Source organism: Nerophis lumbriciformis, linkage group LG34 (assembly GCF_033978685.3).
Source record: "Nerophis lumbriciformis linkage group LG34, RoL_Nlum_v2.1, whole genome shotgun sequence".
In the NCBI taxonomy this organism is placed as follows: Eukaryota; Metazoa; Chordata; class Actinopteri; order Syngnathiformes; family Syngnathidae; genus Nerophis; species Nerophis lumbriciformis.
The window spans coordinates 13,348,423-13,366,930 of record NC_084581.2 but is presented as its reverse complement, the minus strand read 5'-3'; the positions used below and the strand labels follow the sequence as shown (position 1 = coordinate 13,366,930).

The 18,508-nt window shown below is 43.5% G+C and overlaps 1 protein-coding gene across 2 annotated transcripts in view; it reads left to right on the top strand.

The window, feature by feature from the left end:
• The window catches only part of fam184ab (family with sequence similarity 184 member Ab), a 137,127-nt gene that overhangs the window by 37,106 nt on the left and 81,513 nt on the right, over window positions 1-18,508 (top strand). For both annotated transcript variants that reach the window (XM_061929697.2, XM_061929698.2), the window contains exon 2: window positions 7,004-7,123. In XM_061929697.2, coding sequence (XP_061785681.1) covers window positions 7,004-7,123 — 120 coding nt within the window. The remainder of the gene's footprint in view (window positions 1-7,003; window positions 7,124-18,508) is intronic.

Below are 18,508 nucleotides of genomic sequence, written 5' to 3'. Positions count from 1 at the left end.
TGGTGTCTCCTTGGCGTTACATCAGGGCTAAGGAAGCCTGGTCTTGTTTTGTCCACAAGGGAATCCTGAGCAATGGAAATAGATGAGACAAACCACCTTGTCAACTTTAAGGCGAAGCTCTGCTCCTCAAATAAGCCTTGTCGTTGTTTTTTTTCTGCATAAATCCCAGGAATCATCATCATCTTGTAGGATGCGTAGGATGTTGAATTAGGAATGCGAGGATAAGATTTCTCTCATTGTTTCGTGGGTGTTTTTTTTGGCTCGCTGACGTCAAATGGAGCTCAGTCGCGATGAGGAGAATGAAAATGTGCATCATTTTACCCCCACTGCAACGCATCTTTTATTCATAACTAAATAAACCTGCGACTGTGTGGTTTAACATATTTAAATTATGATCACTTTAAAGCTATGGAAACGCAGGCGCTTACAGCTCAGTGTTAGTTTATTACATTTCATTGTAAGACAGAGGGGTGCTCAAGTATGATAAGTTTGTTTATTCAAAAAAAATATTTTAATATATTCATGTGCGACTTATGCTCCGGAGCCGAAAAATACGGTGTGTATATATATATATATATATATATATATATATATATATATATATATATATATATATATATATATATATATATATATATATATATATATATATATATATATATATATATATATATATATATATATATATATATATATATATATATATATATATATATATATATAGGGGACGGCGTGGCGCAGTGGAAGAATGGCCGTGCGCGGCCCAAGGGTCCCTGGTTCAATCCCCACCTAGTACCAACCTCGTCATGTCCGTTGTGTCCTGAGCAAGACACTTCACCCTTGCTCCTGATGGGTGCTGGTTAGCGCCTTGCATGGCAGCTCCCTCCATCAGTGTGTGAATGTGTGTGTGAATGGGTAAATGTGGAAGTAGTGTCAAAGCGCTTTGAGTACCTTGAAGGTAGAAAAGCGCTATACAAGTACAACCCATTTATCATTTATATCATTTATATACTGTATATATATTCTTTGTCACATGTTGCGGGCATCAAATTCTAAAGTTAATGATTATTTGCAAAAAAAAAAAAAAGTGTATCAGTTTGAACATCAAATATGTTGTCTTTGTAGCATATTCAACTGAATATGGGTTGAAAATGATTTGCAAATCATTGTATTCCGTTTATATTTACATCTAACACAATTTCCCAACTCATATGGAAACGGGGTTTGTATATATATATATATATATATATATATATATATATATATATATATATATATATATATATATATATATACAGTATATATATATATATATATATATATATATATATATATACAGTATATATATATATATATATACATCCATATTTGGTCCGTCAAAATGAATGAGTTAACTCGTGTGATTAGTGATTAATCACAAAATATTATCGCATTAATCATGTGCACACTTACATTAATCAGGTCATTTAATTTGACCGTACAAGCTCTTTTACCGGCAGCACGGTGGGACAGGGGTTAGTGCATGTGCCTCACAATACAAAAGTCCTGAGTAGTCCTGAGTTCAATCCCGGGCTCGGGATGACATTTTGAGAATAAAATTGCAATTGTCTACAAATATTGGGGTATTTTCTTAAGCAAATGTTAATTATGTATATACGGTACAGGTCAAAAGTTTGGACACACCTTCTCCTCATTCGATGCGTTTTCTTTATTTTCATGACTATTTACATTGTAGATTGCCACTGAAGGCATCAAAACTATGAATGAACACATGTGGAGTTATGTACTTAACAAAAAAAGGTGAAATAACTGAAAACACGTTTTATATTCTAGTTTCTTCAAAATAGCCACCCTTTGCTCTGATTTCTGTTTTGCACACTCTTGGCATTCTCTCGATGCGCTTCAAGCACACCTGTGAAGTGAAAACCCTTTCAGGTGACTACCTCTTGAAGCTCATCGAGAGAATGCCAAGAGTGTGCGAAAAAGTAATCAGAGCAAAGGGTGGCTATTTTGAAGAAACTAGAATATAACACTTTTTCAGCTATTTCACCTTTTTTTGTTAAGAAAAAAACTCCACATGTATTCATTCATAGTTTTGATGCCTTCAGTGACAATCTAAAATGTAAATAGTCATGAAAATAAAGAAAACGCATTGAATGAGAAGATGTGTCCAAACTTTTGGTCTGTAACATATCCATCTTTTATTTGTTAGTTAGAAACATATATTAATTCCTACATATTATTAATTAATTTGTTTGACTTAGAGTTAGTCTTTTTTTTGTCATTTTAAAATATTTCAAAAAAATGTGTTCCTGTCTTTTACACAATTTATTTGTACTTACCTTTTGTGTGTGTGTATATGGGCCACAAACTGTAAAAAAAAAAAAAATCAAGCATAGGTTCATATATTTCAACTTTCTGTGGTTTTAATGATTTAGTATTTAAATTCAAGCAACAAGAACAATAATCAGCATATTTTTCAATGACAGTACGAGTACATCCTCATTCAAGATGACATTGTAGTAAAGCTGCAGTGTATCGTGAATATATGTTAGGCACAGACACAAATGAGCAAGCATTTCATCTTTTCTGCTGTAAACTTACATGACTGATGCTAACAAGCAGCAGCAGAAAGAGCGTTTATGTGAATTGTGATGCATTTTTATTGCCTTTAATACGCCAAAGCGCCCACCGGCTGATTGTTCATTAAAGCCAACATTTGCATTTCATCACACAGTTAGCTCGGCGGACGAAGGTGCGCTCGTGCATCGTAATTAAAGTCATCAAAGCTCCTGCTCGCCCAGACGAATTTATCAACATGGCGGGCAGCTGCTTGCCTCTTTTGTTCGGCATGCAAATTTCCTAAATGTTGTTATATTTGTCGTTGTGCAATGACAATTAAGCTTCTATCTAAATCAGTCACCACTGATAGCCACATTTTTTAAGCGATGCGCTTAAAAAATGCTGATAAGCAAAACACGCTGATGAGGACCATCCCTCTTTCACTGGTCTGATTCAACATCAACAAATGCCTCATTACTTATGTTCCGACTTGTGAAGTATTGACCTACTATTTCCACACATTGCTTTCTTTCTCACAACAGCTACAATAAAGTTCACGAGCAGGGAATCTCCTCGCTGTCATATTCCGGCTTTCCTCTCGTCCCAGTCTTATTTTTGGCAATGGATGTTAAGGTCAGGGAGGTGCTTCATGTACGGTAGTTACTTTTATCGGCGGCCAAAAACAGCATTAGCTGATGTCTCATTTATGAGCTTCTTGGTTTGACGGCGGCTGGGAAGCACGGCGGTCCGTCGGAGCGCTTGGCCCGGTTTCTGCTGCTCGTCTGGTCTCGGCAACACATCGCTCTGCCAGATGAGACGCTCAATTTTGTTGTTTTGTTTTGGAAAACAGTCAGTAGTGAGTCAAGTCCCTGAAAGGGAACTTCCTGTACTTGCTGGCAACATAGTGCACGTGGGAAATAATACAGAAGTAACAATGGATTCCTGAGTTGGTTTTGTTATTCGTTTTGCAAATACTGAGATATTTATCATTACTCTAGAGCAGGGGTCGGGAACTTTTTTGGCTGAGAGAGCCATGAAAGACAGATATTTTAAAATGTATTTCTGTGAGAGCCATATAATATTTTTTAACACTGAATACAACTAAATACGTGCATTTTAAGTAAGACCAACATTTTTAGAGTATAATAAGCCTCTTATTATTTTCAATAACATTGTTATTCTGAAACTAACCAATAATAAATAAAATACTTCTCACCATTAATGTGACATCTTGAACAGGTGCGGTAGAAAACGGATGGATGGATTAAAATGCATGAGAATGTTTTATATTTTGAACGTTATTTTTAACACTGATTACCAGCGGAATTATTCATTACTTATCGTGTTAAGCAATGTCAGCTAAGATTTATCTGAGAACCAGAGGCAGTCATCAAAAGAGCCATATCTAGCTCAAGAGCCATAGGTTCCCTACCCCTGCTCTAGAGCAAGGGAGTCCAAACTATGGCTGGCAGGCCAAGTGCGGACAGCCAGCATCATCAGTCTCGCCCGCGAGACGTCCCAAGTTGAATAAGAAGTCTGGCCCACGGTATGTCTCGAGTCGAATTTGAATAACATTACAGTCTGATCGCTGGAAACATTTCACAACCTAGATATTGTTTGTAATATTATGAAATTAGGTCAGCTAACGCCTCCTCCAGACTGGTAACTTTCCAGGAATAACAACCTGGTCTTCTCGCCAGGCAGAAGAAGGGGGGCAGAGCAGAAAAGAGGCAGATCAACTGGTTGAAAACGGGGCCTATTTAAAGGCTAGAGTTTATACAGTGGAACCTCGATTTACAAACTTAATTGTTTTTTTAATATGGTTTTCCAACCGAAACGTTTGTATAGGGCAAGGGTGTCAAACTCATATTAGCTCAGGGGCCACACAGAGGAAAATCTATTCCCTGGTAACAGTGACGTGCGGTGAGGTTCATGACTGGTGAGGCACTGACTTCATCACAGTCAGATTTACAAACATATGAACCCTAAAGAGTATCTTATTCACCATTTGATTGGCAGCAGTTAACGGGTTATGTTTAAAAGCTCATACCAGCATTCTTCCCTGCTTGGCACTCAGCATCAAGGGTTGGAATTAAGGGGTTAAATCACCAAAAATTATTCCCGGGCGCGGCGCCGCTGCTGCCCACTGCTCCCCTCACCTCCCAGGGGGTGATCAAGGGATGGGTCAAATGCAGAGGACAAATTTCACCACACCTAGTGTGTGTGTGTGACAATCATTGGTACTTTAACTAAACTTTAACTTTACACATACAAACTGTAGCACACAAAAAAGCACATTTAATTAAAAAAACGTTATTATGGTCTTACCTTTACTTATAAGTGCGGGAACAGTGGTGTTCGTGTTGGAGGAGTTGTGAATGAATGAAATATGAAATCCGTGCTGCAGTCTGCAGGTGTACCCAATGTTGTGTCCCTGCAGTCGTTCACGGCTCCTCCGGCGCGAGCATTGTTGTTTTTGCACTTTTTGGCTTCTTGTTAAGTGACTTTTTTGGGTGGATTCGGTCTTGCACGTGGAGGGTTTGGGTGTGGGCTTTGGTTGGTGTGGCGCTCCCGTCGGGGGGTGCATTCTGCGGCGGGGGTGCATTAACCGGCACCAGGAGGCGGGATTACTGCGAGCCTCACACAGTGCGTCTTCGCAGCAGTTTTATGATTGCTCAGCACAAGAAATACTTTACACACATACAGTTGTTCACAAAATACACTGTACATTATATACCTCAGCTAGCTAAACTATGGAAATGTATAATATAATTCATATAGCAATACGGTCTCACTGCACAGCAGGCCAGCAGTTAGCCGAGTCCGCAATCCATGTTGAGGCACAACTGAGTGACGTGCCTCAACTGGCTGCTGATCACCGCACCGTCTCTTCTCAGTATTTGAACGGCAAATGTGAAAATTCAGCGATTTTGAATAAAAATAATCTAAAACTGGTGAAGTTAAATGGAAAATAACTTTATAGTATAATCACTGAATACATATAACAATTTAATTTTGTTTTTTTGTTTTTACATTTTTTTTCTTTCCGCACGTCACTGCCTGGTAAAATCATGACATGATAACTTAAAAACAAAGACAACTTCAGATTTTTAAAAATAGACCAAGCACATTCTGAAAATGCACAAGTCATGTTTTTTTTACACATACATTTTGTGATTAACAGTATTCTATCTTCATTTGTCATTTTTTATACTTTCTGAATAAATGATGTAATAATGTTCATCAGTCAAATGGGTGGAATTGAGTCTGTCAAAGTTTTAAAACTATGAAATGAATAATAATATCAAAATCAAATTACAGGATGTTATTAATGTAATGTACTCCTTTTCCTCAATTGATATGCTAACATGTGGTTTATTCTGTACATATGTAGCATCATCGACAACAAAACTTGTGAATTTGGACTCACTTCATTGATCACACATGAAGTTAAAGGGGATACATTCGATTTCAGCATATTTATGTGCGCCGAGTTGTAAGTACAACATGAAATGTACAGATTATCAAAAGCATTTATTTGGGGTAGGAATGTCTCAGGTTACATTACCAACAACATATTTGACAATAAAAGCATGAACGTAACAATCCACATGTTAAAGTTAAAGTACCACTGATAGTCACACACACACTAGGTGTAGTGAAATTACCCTCTGCATTCGACCCATTCCCTTGTTCCACCCCCTTGGAGGTGAGGGGAGCAGTGAGCAGTAGCTGTCGGGAATCATTTTGATGATTTAACCCCCAATTCCAACCCTTGATGCTGAGTGCCAAGCAGGGAGGTAATGGGTCCCATTTTTATAGTCTTTGGTTTTGACTCGGCCGGGGTTTGAACTGACGACCTACCGATCTCAGGGCGGACACTCTATCTACAAGGTCACTTATGTTGCATAATATAACTAATTAGCAGTGTAAGTAGTAGTGTACAAACACCGAAGTGTTGCCTCTCTGCATGGCACACAGCTCCGCCCCCTCTAAAGTCATGCGCGCTCCCGGTATTGGATGCAAAGAATTGCTATTGCGACATCCAGTGGACACATTTACAACAGCAGTTTCTTTCATTCAAAAATTTCAGCTAATTTTTGTACTCATAAAACTCCTCTCGCGGGCCGGGTAAAACCTGTTCGTGGGCCTGATTCGGCCCGCGGGCCGTACATTTGTTACCCCTGCATTATCCGATGCTTTTTTTTGTTTTCTTGTTGTTGATATCAAACTGATATCCAATATCAATATCTTCTACTTTCTATGCACCTACTAATTTATACTGCACATAATAATAGTCGTTGTATACGGTTCACAGCCTCGAGGGTGCCATCTGGAGTTTGCTTTGATAGGCTGTGATGCATCAACAAGCACTCCATGTTAATCGCTTTTAAAACACTGCGCCACTAGCCTGCTTGCTAACACTTCTCTCGGCACACAGGTCATCTACGCGCTCAACACCAAGAACGACGAACATGAGGCGGCCATCGCCACCCTGAAGGAGGCGCACGAGGAGGAAGTGCAGCAGATCCTCTCGGAAACCAGGGAGAAGATTTTACAGGTAATTCATTCGTATCCTATTTTTTTCCTTTCACTTTGAAAACCTCTGGAACCATCTAGAACAGGGGTCTCAAACTCAAATTTACCTGGGGGCCATTGGGGGCAGAGTCTGGATGAGGCTGGGCCGCACCAGGTATTCTACGAGAAAAGCTTTGTTAAAAAAAATATCTATTTTTTTCAAATGTCTTTATTTTCATTTTTTAAGACAAAATAAGATGAAAACATAAATAAACAAATTAAGAATGAATAAGAAAATACAAACGTAAGTGAATACATGTTGGGGATATGGAATATAATTTAATTCCACTTGGTATCACTGTCGTGTTTAGCAAACGCACAGAGAACGTCTCAATGCGCGGAGAATGTCATTACCGCAATGTTCGTCATTTTCGCTTTTTCCTTTTCAGCAGCACGGCGGTCGGCGGATATCAACCCAGTCGCAGTCTCCTTTGTTTTTGCGCTCAATGTTCATGTCTTTCATGATGACATGAACACCGTGGCATTTGTAGATGGCACAAAGTACTGGGATAGCTAGCGCAAAAAGGCGACTGCTCCCGGAGTGTTACCCGCCGTGCTGTTACTGGGAAAAAAACGAAAATGACACCATGAATGAACACATGTAGAGTTATATACTTAACAAAAAAAGGTGAAATAACTGAAAACATGTTTTATATTCTAGTTTCTTCAAAATACCCACCCTTTGCTCTGATTACTGCTTTGCACACTCTTGGCATTCTCTCGATGTGCTTCAAGCACACTTGTGAAGTGAAAACCCTTTCAGGTGACTACCTCTTGAAGCTAATCGAGAGAATGCCAAGAGTGCTCCCGGAATGTTATCCGCCGGGCTGTTACTGGGGAAATAAACTAAAATTACACCATGCTGTTGTTGTTGTAAACGTAGTCATGGAAACAAAAAAAACAATTGCAATCAAATAGAAACATATGTTGTGTTCATTGTGTGAGGCAATGCAAATAAGAAATAATGACTCACAAACACCGGTGTGACCGTATAATTGGTCCAGGTTATAGGGGACTATTATTGTCAATGGACGCTATGTTAGTTAGTTAGTTTAGATTATTTGAAGGGACAATGCACAGAAACATTAAGCTCAAAGACGGATATGTTCTGCACCAGATTGTAGATAAATAGCTAATTTCCATCTGTAGTCCCTGGTTACCTAAATTAAAGAGATACAAAAATCCATCCATCCATCCATCCATCTTCTTCCGCTTATCCGAGGTCGGGTCACGGGGGCAGCAGCCTAAGCAGGGAAGCCCAGACTTCCCTCTCCTCAGCCACTTCGTCTAGCTCTTCCCGAGGGATCCCGAGGCGTTCCCAGGCCAGCCGGGAGACATAGTCTTCCCAACGTGTCCTGGGTCTTCCCCGTGGCCTCTTACCGGTCGGACGTGCCCTAAACACCTCCCTAGGAAGGCGTTCGGGTGGCATCCTGACCAGATGCCCGAACCACCTCATCTGGCTCCTCTCGATGTGGAGGAGTAGCGGCTTTACTTTGAGCTCCTCCCGGATGACAAAGCTTCTCACCCTATCTCTAAGGGAGAGCCCCGCCACCCGGCGGAGGAAACTCATTTCGGCCGCTTGTACCCGTGATCTTGTCCTTTCGGTCATAACCCAAAGCTCATGACCATAGGTGAGGATGGGAACGTAGATCGACCGGTAAATTGAGAGCTTTGCCTTCCGGCTCAGCTCCTTCTTCACCACAACGGATCGATACGGATGAAGACGCTGCACCGATCCGCCTGTCGATCTCACGATCCACTCTTCCCTCACTCATGAACAAGATTCCGAGGTACTTGAACTCCTCCACTTGGGGCAGGGTCTCCTCTCCAACCCGGAGATGGCACTCCACCCCTTTCCGGGCGAGAACCATGGACTCAGACTTGGAGGTGCTGATTCTCATCCCAGTCGCTTCACACTCGGCTGCGAACCGATCCAGTGAGAGCTTAAGATCCTGGCCAGATGAAGCCATCAGGACCACATCATCTGCAAAAAGCAGAGACCTAATCCTGCAGCCACCAAACCAGATCCCCTCAACGCCCTGACTGCGCCTAGAAATTCTGTCCATAAAAGTTATGAACAGAATCGGTGACAAAGAGCAGCCTTGGCGGAGTCCAACCCTACTCTCTGAGCTCTCACCACAGGACTTCCCGAGGGACACGGTCAAATGACTTCTCCAAGGCCACAAAGCACATGTAGACTGGTTGGGCAAACTCCCATTCACACCCTCAAGGACCCTGTCGAAAGTATAGAGCTGGTCCACAGTTCCACGACCAGGACGAAAACCGCACTGTTCCTCCTGAATCCGAGGTTCGACTATCCGGCGTAGCCTCCTCTCTAGTACACCTGAATAGACCTTACCGGGAAGGCTGAGGAGTTTGATCCCACAATAGTTGGAACACATCCTTCGGTTCCCCTTCTTAAAGAGAGGAACCACCACCCCGGTCTGCCAATCTAGAGGTACTTCCCCCGATGTCCACGCGATGCTGCAGAGTCTTGTCAACCAAGACAGCCCCACAGCATCCAGAGCCTTAAGGAACTCCGGGCGGATCTCATCTACCCCCGGGGCCTTGCCACCGAGGAGCTTTTTAACTACCTCAGCAACCTCAGCCCCAGAAATAGGAGAGCCCACCACAGAATTCCCCAGGAACTGCTTCCTCTTAGGAAGACGTGTTGGTGGGATTGAGGAGGTCTTCGAAGTATTCTCTCCACCGATCCACAACATCCACAGTCGAGGTCTGCAGAACACCATCCTCACCATACACGGTGTTGACAGTGCACTGCTTCCCCTTCCTGAGGCGGCGGATGGTGGTCCAGAATCGCTTCGAAGCCGTCCGGAAGTCGTTTTCCATGGCTTCTCCGAACTCCTCCCATGTCCGAGTTTTTGCCTCCGCGACAGCTGAAGTCGCACACCGCTTGGCCCGTCGGTACCTGTCCGCTGCCTCCGGAGTCCTATGAGTCAAAAGAACCCGATAGGACTCTTTCTTCAGCTTGACGGCATCCTTCACCGTTGGTGTCCACCAGCGGGTTCTAGGATTACCGCCACGACAGGCACCAACTACCTTGCGCCCACAGCTCCAATCAGCCGCCTCGACAATAGAGGTGCGGAACATGGTCCATTCGGACTCAATGTCCAGCACCTCCCTCGTGACATGTTCAAAGTTCTTCCGGAGGTGGGAATTGAAACTCTCTCTGACAGGAGACTCTGCTAGACGTTCCCAGCAGACCCTCACAATGCGTTTGGGCCTGCCAGGTCTGTCCGGCATCCTCCCCCACCATCGCAGCCAACTCACCACCAGGTGGTGATCGGTAGAAAGCTCCGCCCCTCTCGTCACCCGAGTGTCCAAAACATGAGGCCGCAAATCCGATGACACAACTACAAAGACGATCATGGAACTGCGGCCTAGAGTGTCCTGGGGCCAAGTGCACATATGGACACCCTTATGTTTGAACATGGTGTTCGTTATGGACAATCTGTGACGAGCACAAAAGTCCAATAACAAAACACCACTCGGGTTCAGATCCGGGCGGCCATTCTTCCCGATCACGCCTCTCCAGGTTTCCCTGTCGTTGCCAACATGAGCGTTGAAGTCCCCCAGTAGGACAAGGGAATCACCCGAAGGAGCACTTTCCAGTACTCCCTCGAGTGTATCCAAAAAGGGCTGGTACTCTGAACTGCTGTTTGGTGCGTAAGCACAAACAACAGTCAGGACCCGTGCCCCCACCCGAAGGCGGAGGGAAGCTACCCTCTCGTCCACCGGGTTGAACTCCAACGTGCAGGCTTTGAGCCGGGTAGCAACAAGAATTGCTACCCCAGCCCGTCGCCTCTCACTGCGTGCAACGCCAGTGTGGAAGAGAGTCCAGCCCCTCTCGAGAGAACTGGTTCCAGAGCCCTTGCTGTGCGTCGAGGTGAGTCCGACTATATCCAGCCGGCACTTCTCCACCTCGCGCACTAGCTCAGGCTCCTTCCCCCCAGTGAGGTGACATTCCACGTCCCAAGAGCTAGCTTATGTAGCCGAGGATCAGACCGCCAAGTGCCCTGCCTTCGGCTTCCGCCCAGCTCACATTGCACCCGACCTCTATGGCCCCTGCTATGGGTGGTGAACCCATTGGAGGGGGGAACCCACGTTGCCTCTTCGGGCTGTGCCCGGCCGGTCCCCATGGGGACAGGCCCGGCCACCAGGCGCTCGCCATCGTGCCCCAACTCCGGGCCTGGCTCCAGAGGGGGGCCCCGGGGGCCCTGGTGAACCGCATCCGGGCGAGGGAAATCTGAGTCTCGGTTCTTGTATTTCCATAGAAGTCTTCGAGCTGCTCTTTGTCTGATCCCTCACCTAGGACCTGTTTGTCTTGGGAGACCCTACCAGGGGACATAGCTCCTAGGATCATTGGGACACGCAAACTCCTCTACCAGATAAAGATACAAAAAACATGCAGTACAAGATACAAAAAACATGCAATAAAATTATAACAGTAAATGTGACTGCATACTACATTAGGTTACATTGAGTTACTTACGTTTACAAACCCCGTTTCCATATTAGTTGGGAAATTGTGTTAGATGTAAATATAAACGGAATACAATGATTTGCAAATCATTTTCAACTCATATTCAGTTGAATATGCTACAAAGACAACATATTTGATGTTCAAACTGATAAACTTTTTTTTTGCAAATAATCATTAACTTTAGAATTTGAGGCCAGCAACACGTGACAAAGAAGTTGGGAAAGGTGGCAATAAATACTGATAAAGTTGAGGAATGCTCATCAAACACTTATTTGGAACATCCCACAGGTGCACAGGCAAATTGGGAACAGGTGGGTGCCATGATTGGGTATAAAAGTAGATTCCATGAAATGCTCAGTCATTCACAAACAAGGATGGGGCGAGGGTCACCACTTTGTCAACAAATGCGTGAGCAAATTGTTGAACAGTTTAAGAAAAACCTTTCTCAAGCAGCTATTGCAAGGAATTTAGGGATTTCACCATCTACGGTCCGTAATATCATCAAAGGGTTCAGAGAATCTGGAGAAATCACTGCACGTAAGCAGCTAGCCTGTGACCTTCGATCCCTCAGGCTGTACTGCATCAACAAGCGACATCAGTGTGTAAAGGATATCACCACATGGGCTCAGGAACACTTCAGAAACCCACTGTCAGTAACTACAGTTGGTCGCTACATCTGTAAGTGCAAGTTAAAACTCTCCTGTGCAAGGCGAAAACCATTTATCAACAACACCCAGAAACGCCGTCGGCTTTGCTGGGTCTGAGCTCATCTAAGATGGACTGATACAAAGTGGAAAAGTGTTCAGTGGTCTGATGAGTCCACATTTCAAATTGTTTTTGGAAACTGTGGACGTCGTGTCCTCCGGACCAAAGAGGAAAAGAACCATCCGGATTGTTATAGGCGCAAAGTTGAAAAGCCAGCATCTGTGATGGTATGGGGGTGTATTAGTGCCCAAGGCAAGGGTAACTTACACATCTGTGAAGGCACCACTAATGCTGAAAGATACATACAGGTTTTGGAGCAACATATGTTGCCATCCAAGCAACGTTACCATGGACGGCCCTGCTTATTTCAGCAAGACAATGCCAAGCCACGTGTTACGTCAACGTGGCTTCATAGTAAAAGAGTGCGAGTACTAGACTGGCCTGCCTGTAGTCCAGACCTGTCTCCCATTGAAAATGTGTGGCACATTATGAAGCCTAAAATACTACAATGGAGACCCCCGGACTGTTGAACAACTTAAGCTGTACATCAAGCAAGAATGGGAAAGAATTCCACCTGAGAAGCTTAAAAAATGTGTCTCCTCAGTTCCCAAACGTTTACTGAGTATTGTTAAAAGGAAAGTCCATGTAACACAGTGGTGAACCTACCCTTTCCCAACTACTTTGGCACGTGTTGCAGCCATGAAATTCTAAATTAATTATTATTTGCAAAAAAAAATAAAGTTTATGAGTTTGTACATCAAATATCTTGTCTTTGTAGTGCATTCAATTGAATATGGGTTGAAAAGGATTTGCAAATCATTGTATTTCGTTTATATTTACATCTAACACAATTTCCCAACTCATATGGAAACGGGGTTTGTATTTTATCCCACCGTTTTGCTAGTGAGAGACATATATACGTGTCACACTCCCTGTGACACAGGTTGGGTCAGTTTCATTGTTTTGAGTTTTGCCTGTTGTCCTTAATGTAGTCAGCGTTCATGTTTAGGTTTTTCTGCCCAAACTGGGCACCCACAGCTGACTCTTATGCACTCTTTTTATTTATTCCCTTCAGTTTTATTGTTGTTTATTGTTTGATGCTGCATGCCGCCCGCTACGCTTCACGTCCCCGACTTGGTAAAGACCAATCCCGTCCTGCACTTTCATGCCCGTCAGCCCATCTTTTTGCCTGCTCATCGTGTTTTGTGATTTTGTGCCTGAGCCTTTTCTACCAATGCCTTTTTGTTCTATTGGCACCGTAGCTTTTGTTTTTTGAATCATTGACAGTGTGGACAATAAAAGACTTGTCGCACTGACTGCTCTTGTCCTCAACGTTTTTTGGGATCCACCATAGTAAGCCAAGACATATACAGTACGTATAATCAGTGGCGGGCCGTGCGTTTCCCACCTAGGCCTTCAGTAATGTCCGACTTCAATGATTACCTCTCAAAATACCATAATTTATGTCACCACATGACCATTGCTGGAGAAATACTATACAGGAACACATTTACACCCTACTGGGCTTTGAATCAACTCAACAGTGTACAAAACGGGTTATTTTATGGGGCATTTAAAAATCTATTAAAATGCATCAGCAATTAAAACACATCTTATGTGGTACTGTCAAAATTAAAATTGCAAAAAACATAAGTGAAAAAATAAAATATTTCTGTCAATACGTGGACTATGGCGGCGCAAATTACTGTGCGGATTGCTTACTCAGGATGCAAAACAACTAGACTGGACTTGGCTTGAAGGTAAATACATCTTTTATTTTTACACTAACAAAAGAAACAAAAGGCGTGCACAAGGCGGAAGTACAAACTTGGCTAAGAAAACAAAAATAGCACTTTGGCAAAAACTATGGACGTGAAACAAATTAACACTTACTGTGACATGAGCAGAACAAAAACTTACCGTACGTGGCATGGCAAGAAGCATAAACGATTGAATAAGCAGGGCATGAAAATGACAGAGGTAAACAGAGTTAATGTCGCCAGGCTGACTTCCTGGCAACTATCGGCTTAAATAATAGTGACATGATTTGTGAAAACAGGTGCGTGACTCAAAATGTGAAACAGGTGAAACTAATGGCTGCTATGGTGACAAAACAAGGGAGTGAAAAAGCAGGAACTAAGTGTCCAAAACCCAAACAGAACATAACTTAAACAAAACATGATCACAGACATGACAATTTGAACTCACAATTTCTAGCACATATTTGACGCTGTATAAGCCAGTGGTACCACTCGTTGTCGGCTTATTTGAATGGAAATGGCGGACATTTCCTTATTTCATCGCCAGAACAGCCGAGCTAAGTTCTGGGGTTGGCCGACATCGTCTCCCAAGATATAGTTTCTCTTTAAATATCCTTCTTCAAAATGGCCTTGCAAATATATATCTGCCACCTAATCTTGCCACATTTGTGTTCTCCTTCTCTGCTTCTCCCGGTGAGTATTTAATCAACGCTTAAATGTCACGTTCAATGTGAGGCCATCTAGAAAGTCTTACTGACAACAACTCGTAATCTGATTGGCTATCGCAACTGTCTATCACTGTCTGTCCCTGTTCACTTACAGTGCACGGACGTCCGCATTGTTGATTCTGAAGGCCTCGGGCAGATTTCGTCCAGCATGGCAACATAAGCTAGCTGAATTCTGATTGGATACAAACTAAAACTAAAAACAACAGCACTGGAACGAGCATAATATGACATGAAGACAATATGAATAATTTTAGATATTTAGGGAAAGTAAATAAAAAAATAATTTTATCTTTGATTACGATCATGATTTCTGGTTATGTTAGGCCAGCAGAGAAGGCCTTGCTGGCCCTGACGGCACACCACTGCGTATAATGTCCCCGCTGGATAGCAACTTTAAAAATTGTGAATGCAGCGCGCTGGGACGAATGTCCGAATGTGCCCAATAGAAACGAGGCAGCCAGCCTTGGCAACTCTGCTGTAACCTTCACTCATTAGGAAATGTGTCTCACTGTGAAGTGCCATTCATTTAGAACTCGCAGGCCGCTTTAACATTAGAATTTCATAATAAGGTGGGGACTGCAAAATATCGTCTCAGGTGTCGCAATTGGCCCGCGGGCCCGAGTTCGAGACCCCTGTTTTACAAGATTCTATCTTCATGTCACTTTTCCAACAAGCTCATTCATGTTTAAACCGCTTGGAGCGTGAATTATTCAGCTTTATATTCATCTCCGCTAATGACACCACGTGCACCGCTCCTCACCAGTCACAAAGGAAATTGATAATAACTTCTGTCATATGGCAAACTACATTGTAATTTATGCAACAAAATGTTTAGTTCCAAATTATCCCATAACATACCTTCACTTCCTGTTAACTTCCTGATTCTATGGCAGCCTGTTAAGGAAGAAAAGTAGTGGGGTCTCAGAGCCGTTTATAGAGAGAATATGGCCAACTCGGTTTCAAAGTTGGTGCCAAACAAGGCGCCCTGTAGTCACGTGAAGGGTTTCTGACCAATCACTTAGGAGGTCGTCTGGCCATACTCTCTCTGATTGGTCAAAAGCCCCTCACGAGACTACAGGGCGCCATGTTTGGGACCAACTTTGAAACCGAGTTGGCCATACTCTCTCTATACAGGCTCTGGTCGGGTCCAGTAAGAACACCCTCGAGACCAGAGGTCACCAACCTGTCGATCTTTGGGACCCTACTGGTCAATAGCGAAAATATTGGAAACATTTTTATCAAGATGTAAAATGTATTAATATGACATCAGTGACACCCTGAGAGTGAATAACAGACTTGCCAACAGGCACACACTTTAAGCCCTAAACATGCCTGCACACTTTGCCTCTTCAGCCTCAAATCCTCCGCTTTCCACACCACGGCCATACCCCCACAAGCATGGCGGGGGCTGTACTTTACCCACTGGTCTCGCAAACGCGCATTTCATGATGTGCTAAAAAATCAGCGAGCTGCAACAATGCATTAAGGCTGACTGTTGCAAAGCCTTTTTCTAGCATCTTCCTGCATGCGAGGACTTGCATTTTCGGGACGCATCATTAAAAAGGCACACACACTGTCTAGGCAGCAATCAACCGGCTTCCTCTCTCCTGCAATGCAGTGCTCTGCTATATGTTCTGCCACGTATTCCACAAACTGTAAGGTTCCGTAAAGGAGAGCGCCCAACGCCCGTCCGTCGGTCTTGGCGGCCATCATCATCATCGCTCGTCCGCAACAGTAAACTAACAAAGTCCGTGCAGGGGCGGATTAAGAAATTTTGGCCCCCTGGGCCTGACATGGTCTTGGCCCCTCAACCCCACGCGTGCACGCGCACACACACGCACGCACTATGCAAGAAATACTGTATTCTGTGAACAGACATGCACACTGTACTGTACAGAAGAGTGCACATACTGCACACACACTATTAGGTATACCACACAGACAAGCACAGGTTTCACACAGACACAGGTAGGGGGAGGGGATAAATGGCCTAAAAATAAAAATTTTGGAAAATGATTACGCCCACTTCAGTGATGGTGCATTGGGTCATTTGAGAGATATTATGTATTGGAAGTTGGTACCTATCATGAAATAAACCCCCCACCCCATCCAAAAAACTAAATTGGACATGATTTTTGCCCCCTTTTCCTCCCTTCTATCATTAAAAATAAAATAATATCTTAGGAAAACACTTTGGCATAACGGCAGCTGTGCAGCAAATTGAGGCTCAAAGTCTGTATCTATTTTGTGGGAAAGCTTGAGGAGGAGAAGGAGAAAGGTAAAATGATAACACATGCATCGGAGAGCACCACAAAGAAAGGTGTAGGCCAGTTCATGGTACAAGGGCTGCATGCAGGTCAAGATAGCCCATTTCCTCTGCCTGTCTTACCCATTCACCAAGAGACCACTGAGGACATAGAAATGCAAGTGGATATGGGGTTCGAAATACTGGCGTCGGTCAGAGGAGTCAATGTGGAGGATGTTTATAAACTTGTAGATGCACATATGACTGACAGCACAGAGCACAACAAAGGCTTTTCAAAGCTGTTGGCAGAGATGAACAACTTGGAAAAACCAGCAGGGCAGATCTTTTGTGGCACCCACACTACACTGGGCTTCAGCAGTGCCATGAATAAAGTGATGCGGTTGGCGGAGGCCGATATGAAGATGGAGCAAGTGCTACAGAGTTTCATGGTGGATCTGGATGTAGACAGCAAGAATGCTATAGTGGCTGGACAGGCACTGGACATGTCCTGAACTCAGTGTCAGACGTGGCTGCCGAATACTTGGATGAAGTGAAGCAGGTGACAGATCTCATGCTGCCCCATCTGAAGACTGTCCTGGCCAGGCAGAGGATGGACTATGGGATGGATGAGGAGACCTTCCCAATGGACCCTGTCAGTGAACAGGCTAGTAACATTGATGGCACCCCTGTGCACAACATTGGGATGGAGAGACAATGTGGCAAGGTGGACTACAGACTGAAGAAGTTGGGCACACTGAACGCAGTCAATAGGTCAATAATTTTACAAAAGAGCCAGGAGCTTCAGAGGTTTCAAGGCAGCAGCACAAGCAAAAAGAGAGGTTGAACTCAACTGGAGTAAACTCATGAAGGCAAAATTCGAGAGTTGGGCTGACGAGAAACAAGAGATGGCTCAAAGACAGGAGAAGAAGAGACTAGACATGCTGGACACACTGAAATCTTTTGGTGGCCCCTTCACGATAGTGGGGAAGTTGAAAAGTTCCTTGTCGATGAAAGTCTGAACAAGAATGCAAAGCTGCAGAGAATGAAGCTTGAGGTTCAGTTTGCCAGAGAAAGCACCAAGCTTCTGCCTAAAGTCAATCCTATCTTCAGAATCCAGGTGACAGACAGTTCCCAGAAATGGCGAAAGTGCAATTCTCCCAGTCATAATGGATACTTAGAATTTTATGGTGGTGGTAAGTATTCATGAAAACAGGTAGCCTAACATTAGTGAATGGGTGAATTCTGGAAATAACAACCTAAAAATCTTACACAGTGCACCTTTAAGCAAGGGGTTTCTTTCGTGCTTTCAATTTCGCAAAATCATCCACCACATCATTGAAGTCCAACTCTCTTGTCAGCTCACTCTCAATTGCCATTAGAGATAACGCATTTAATCTTTTCTGAGTCATTCTTGTGCGCAGCTCAT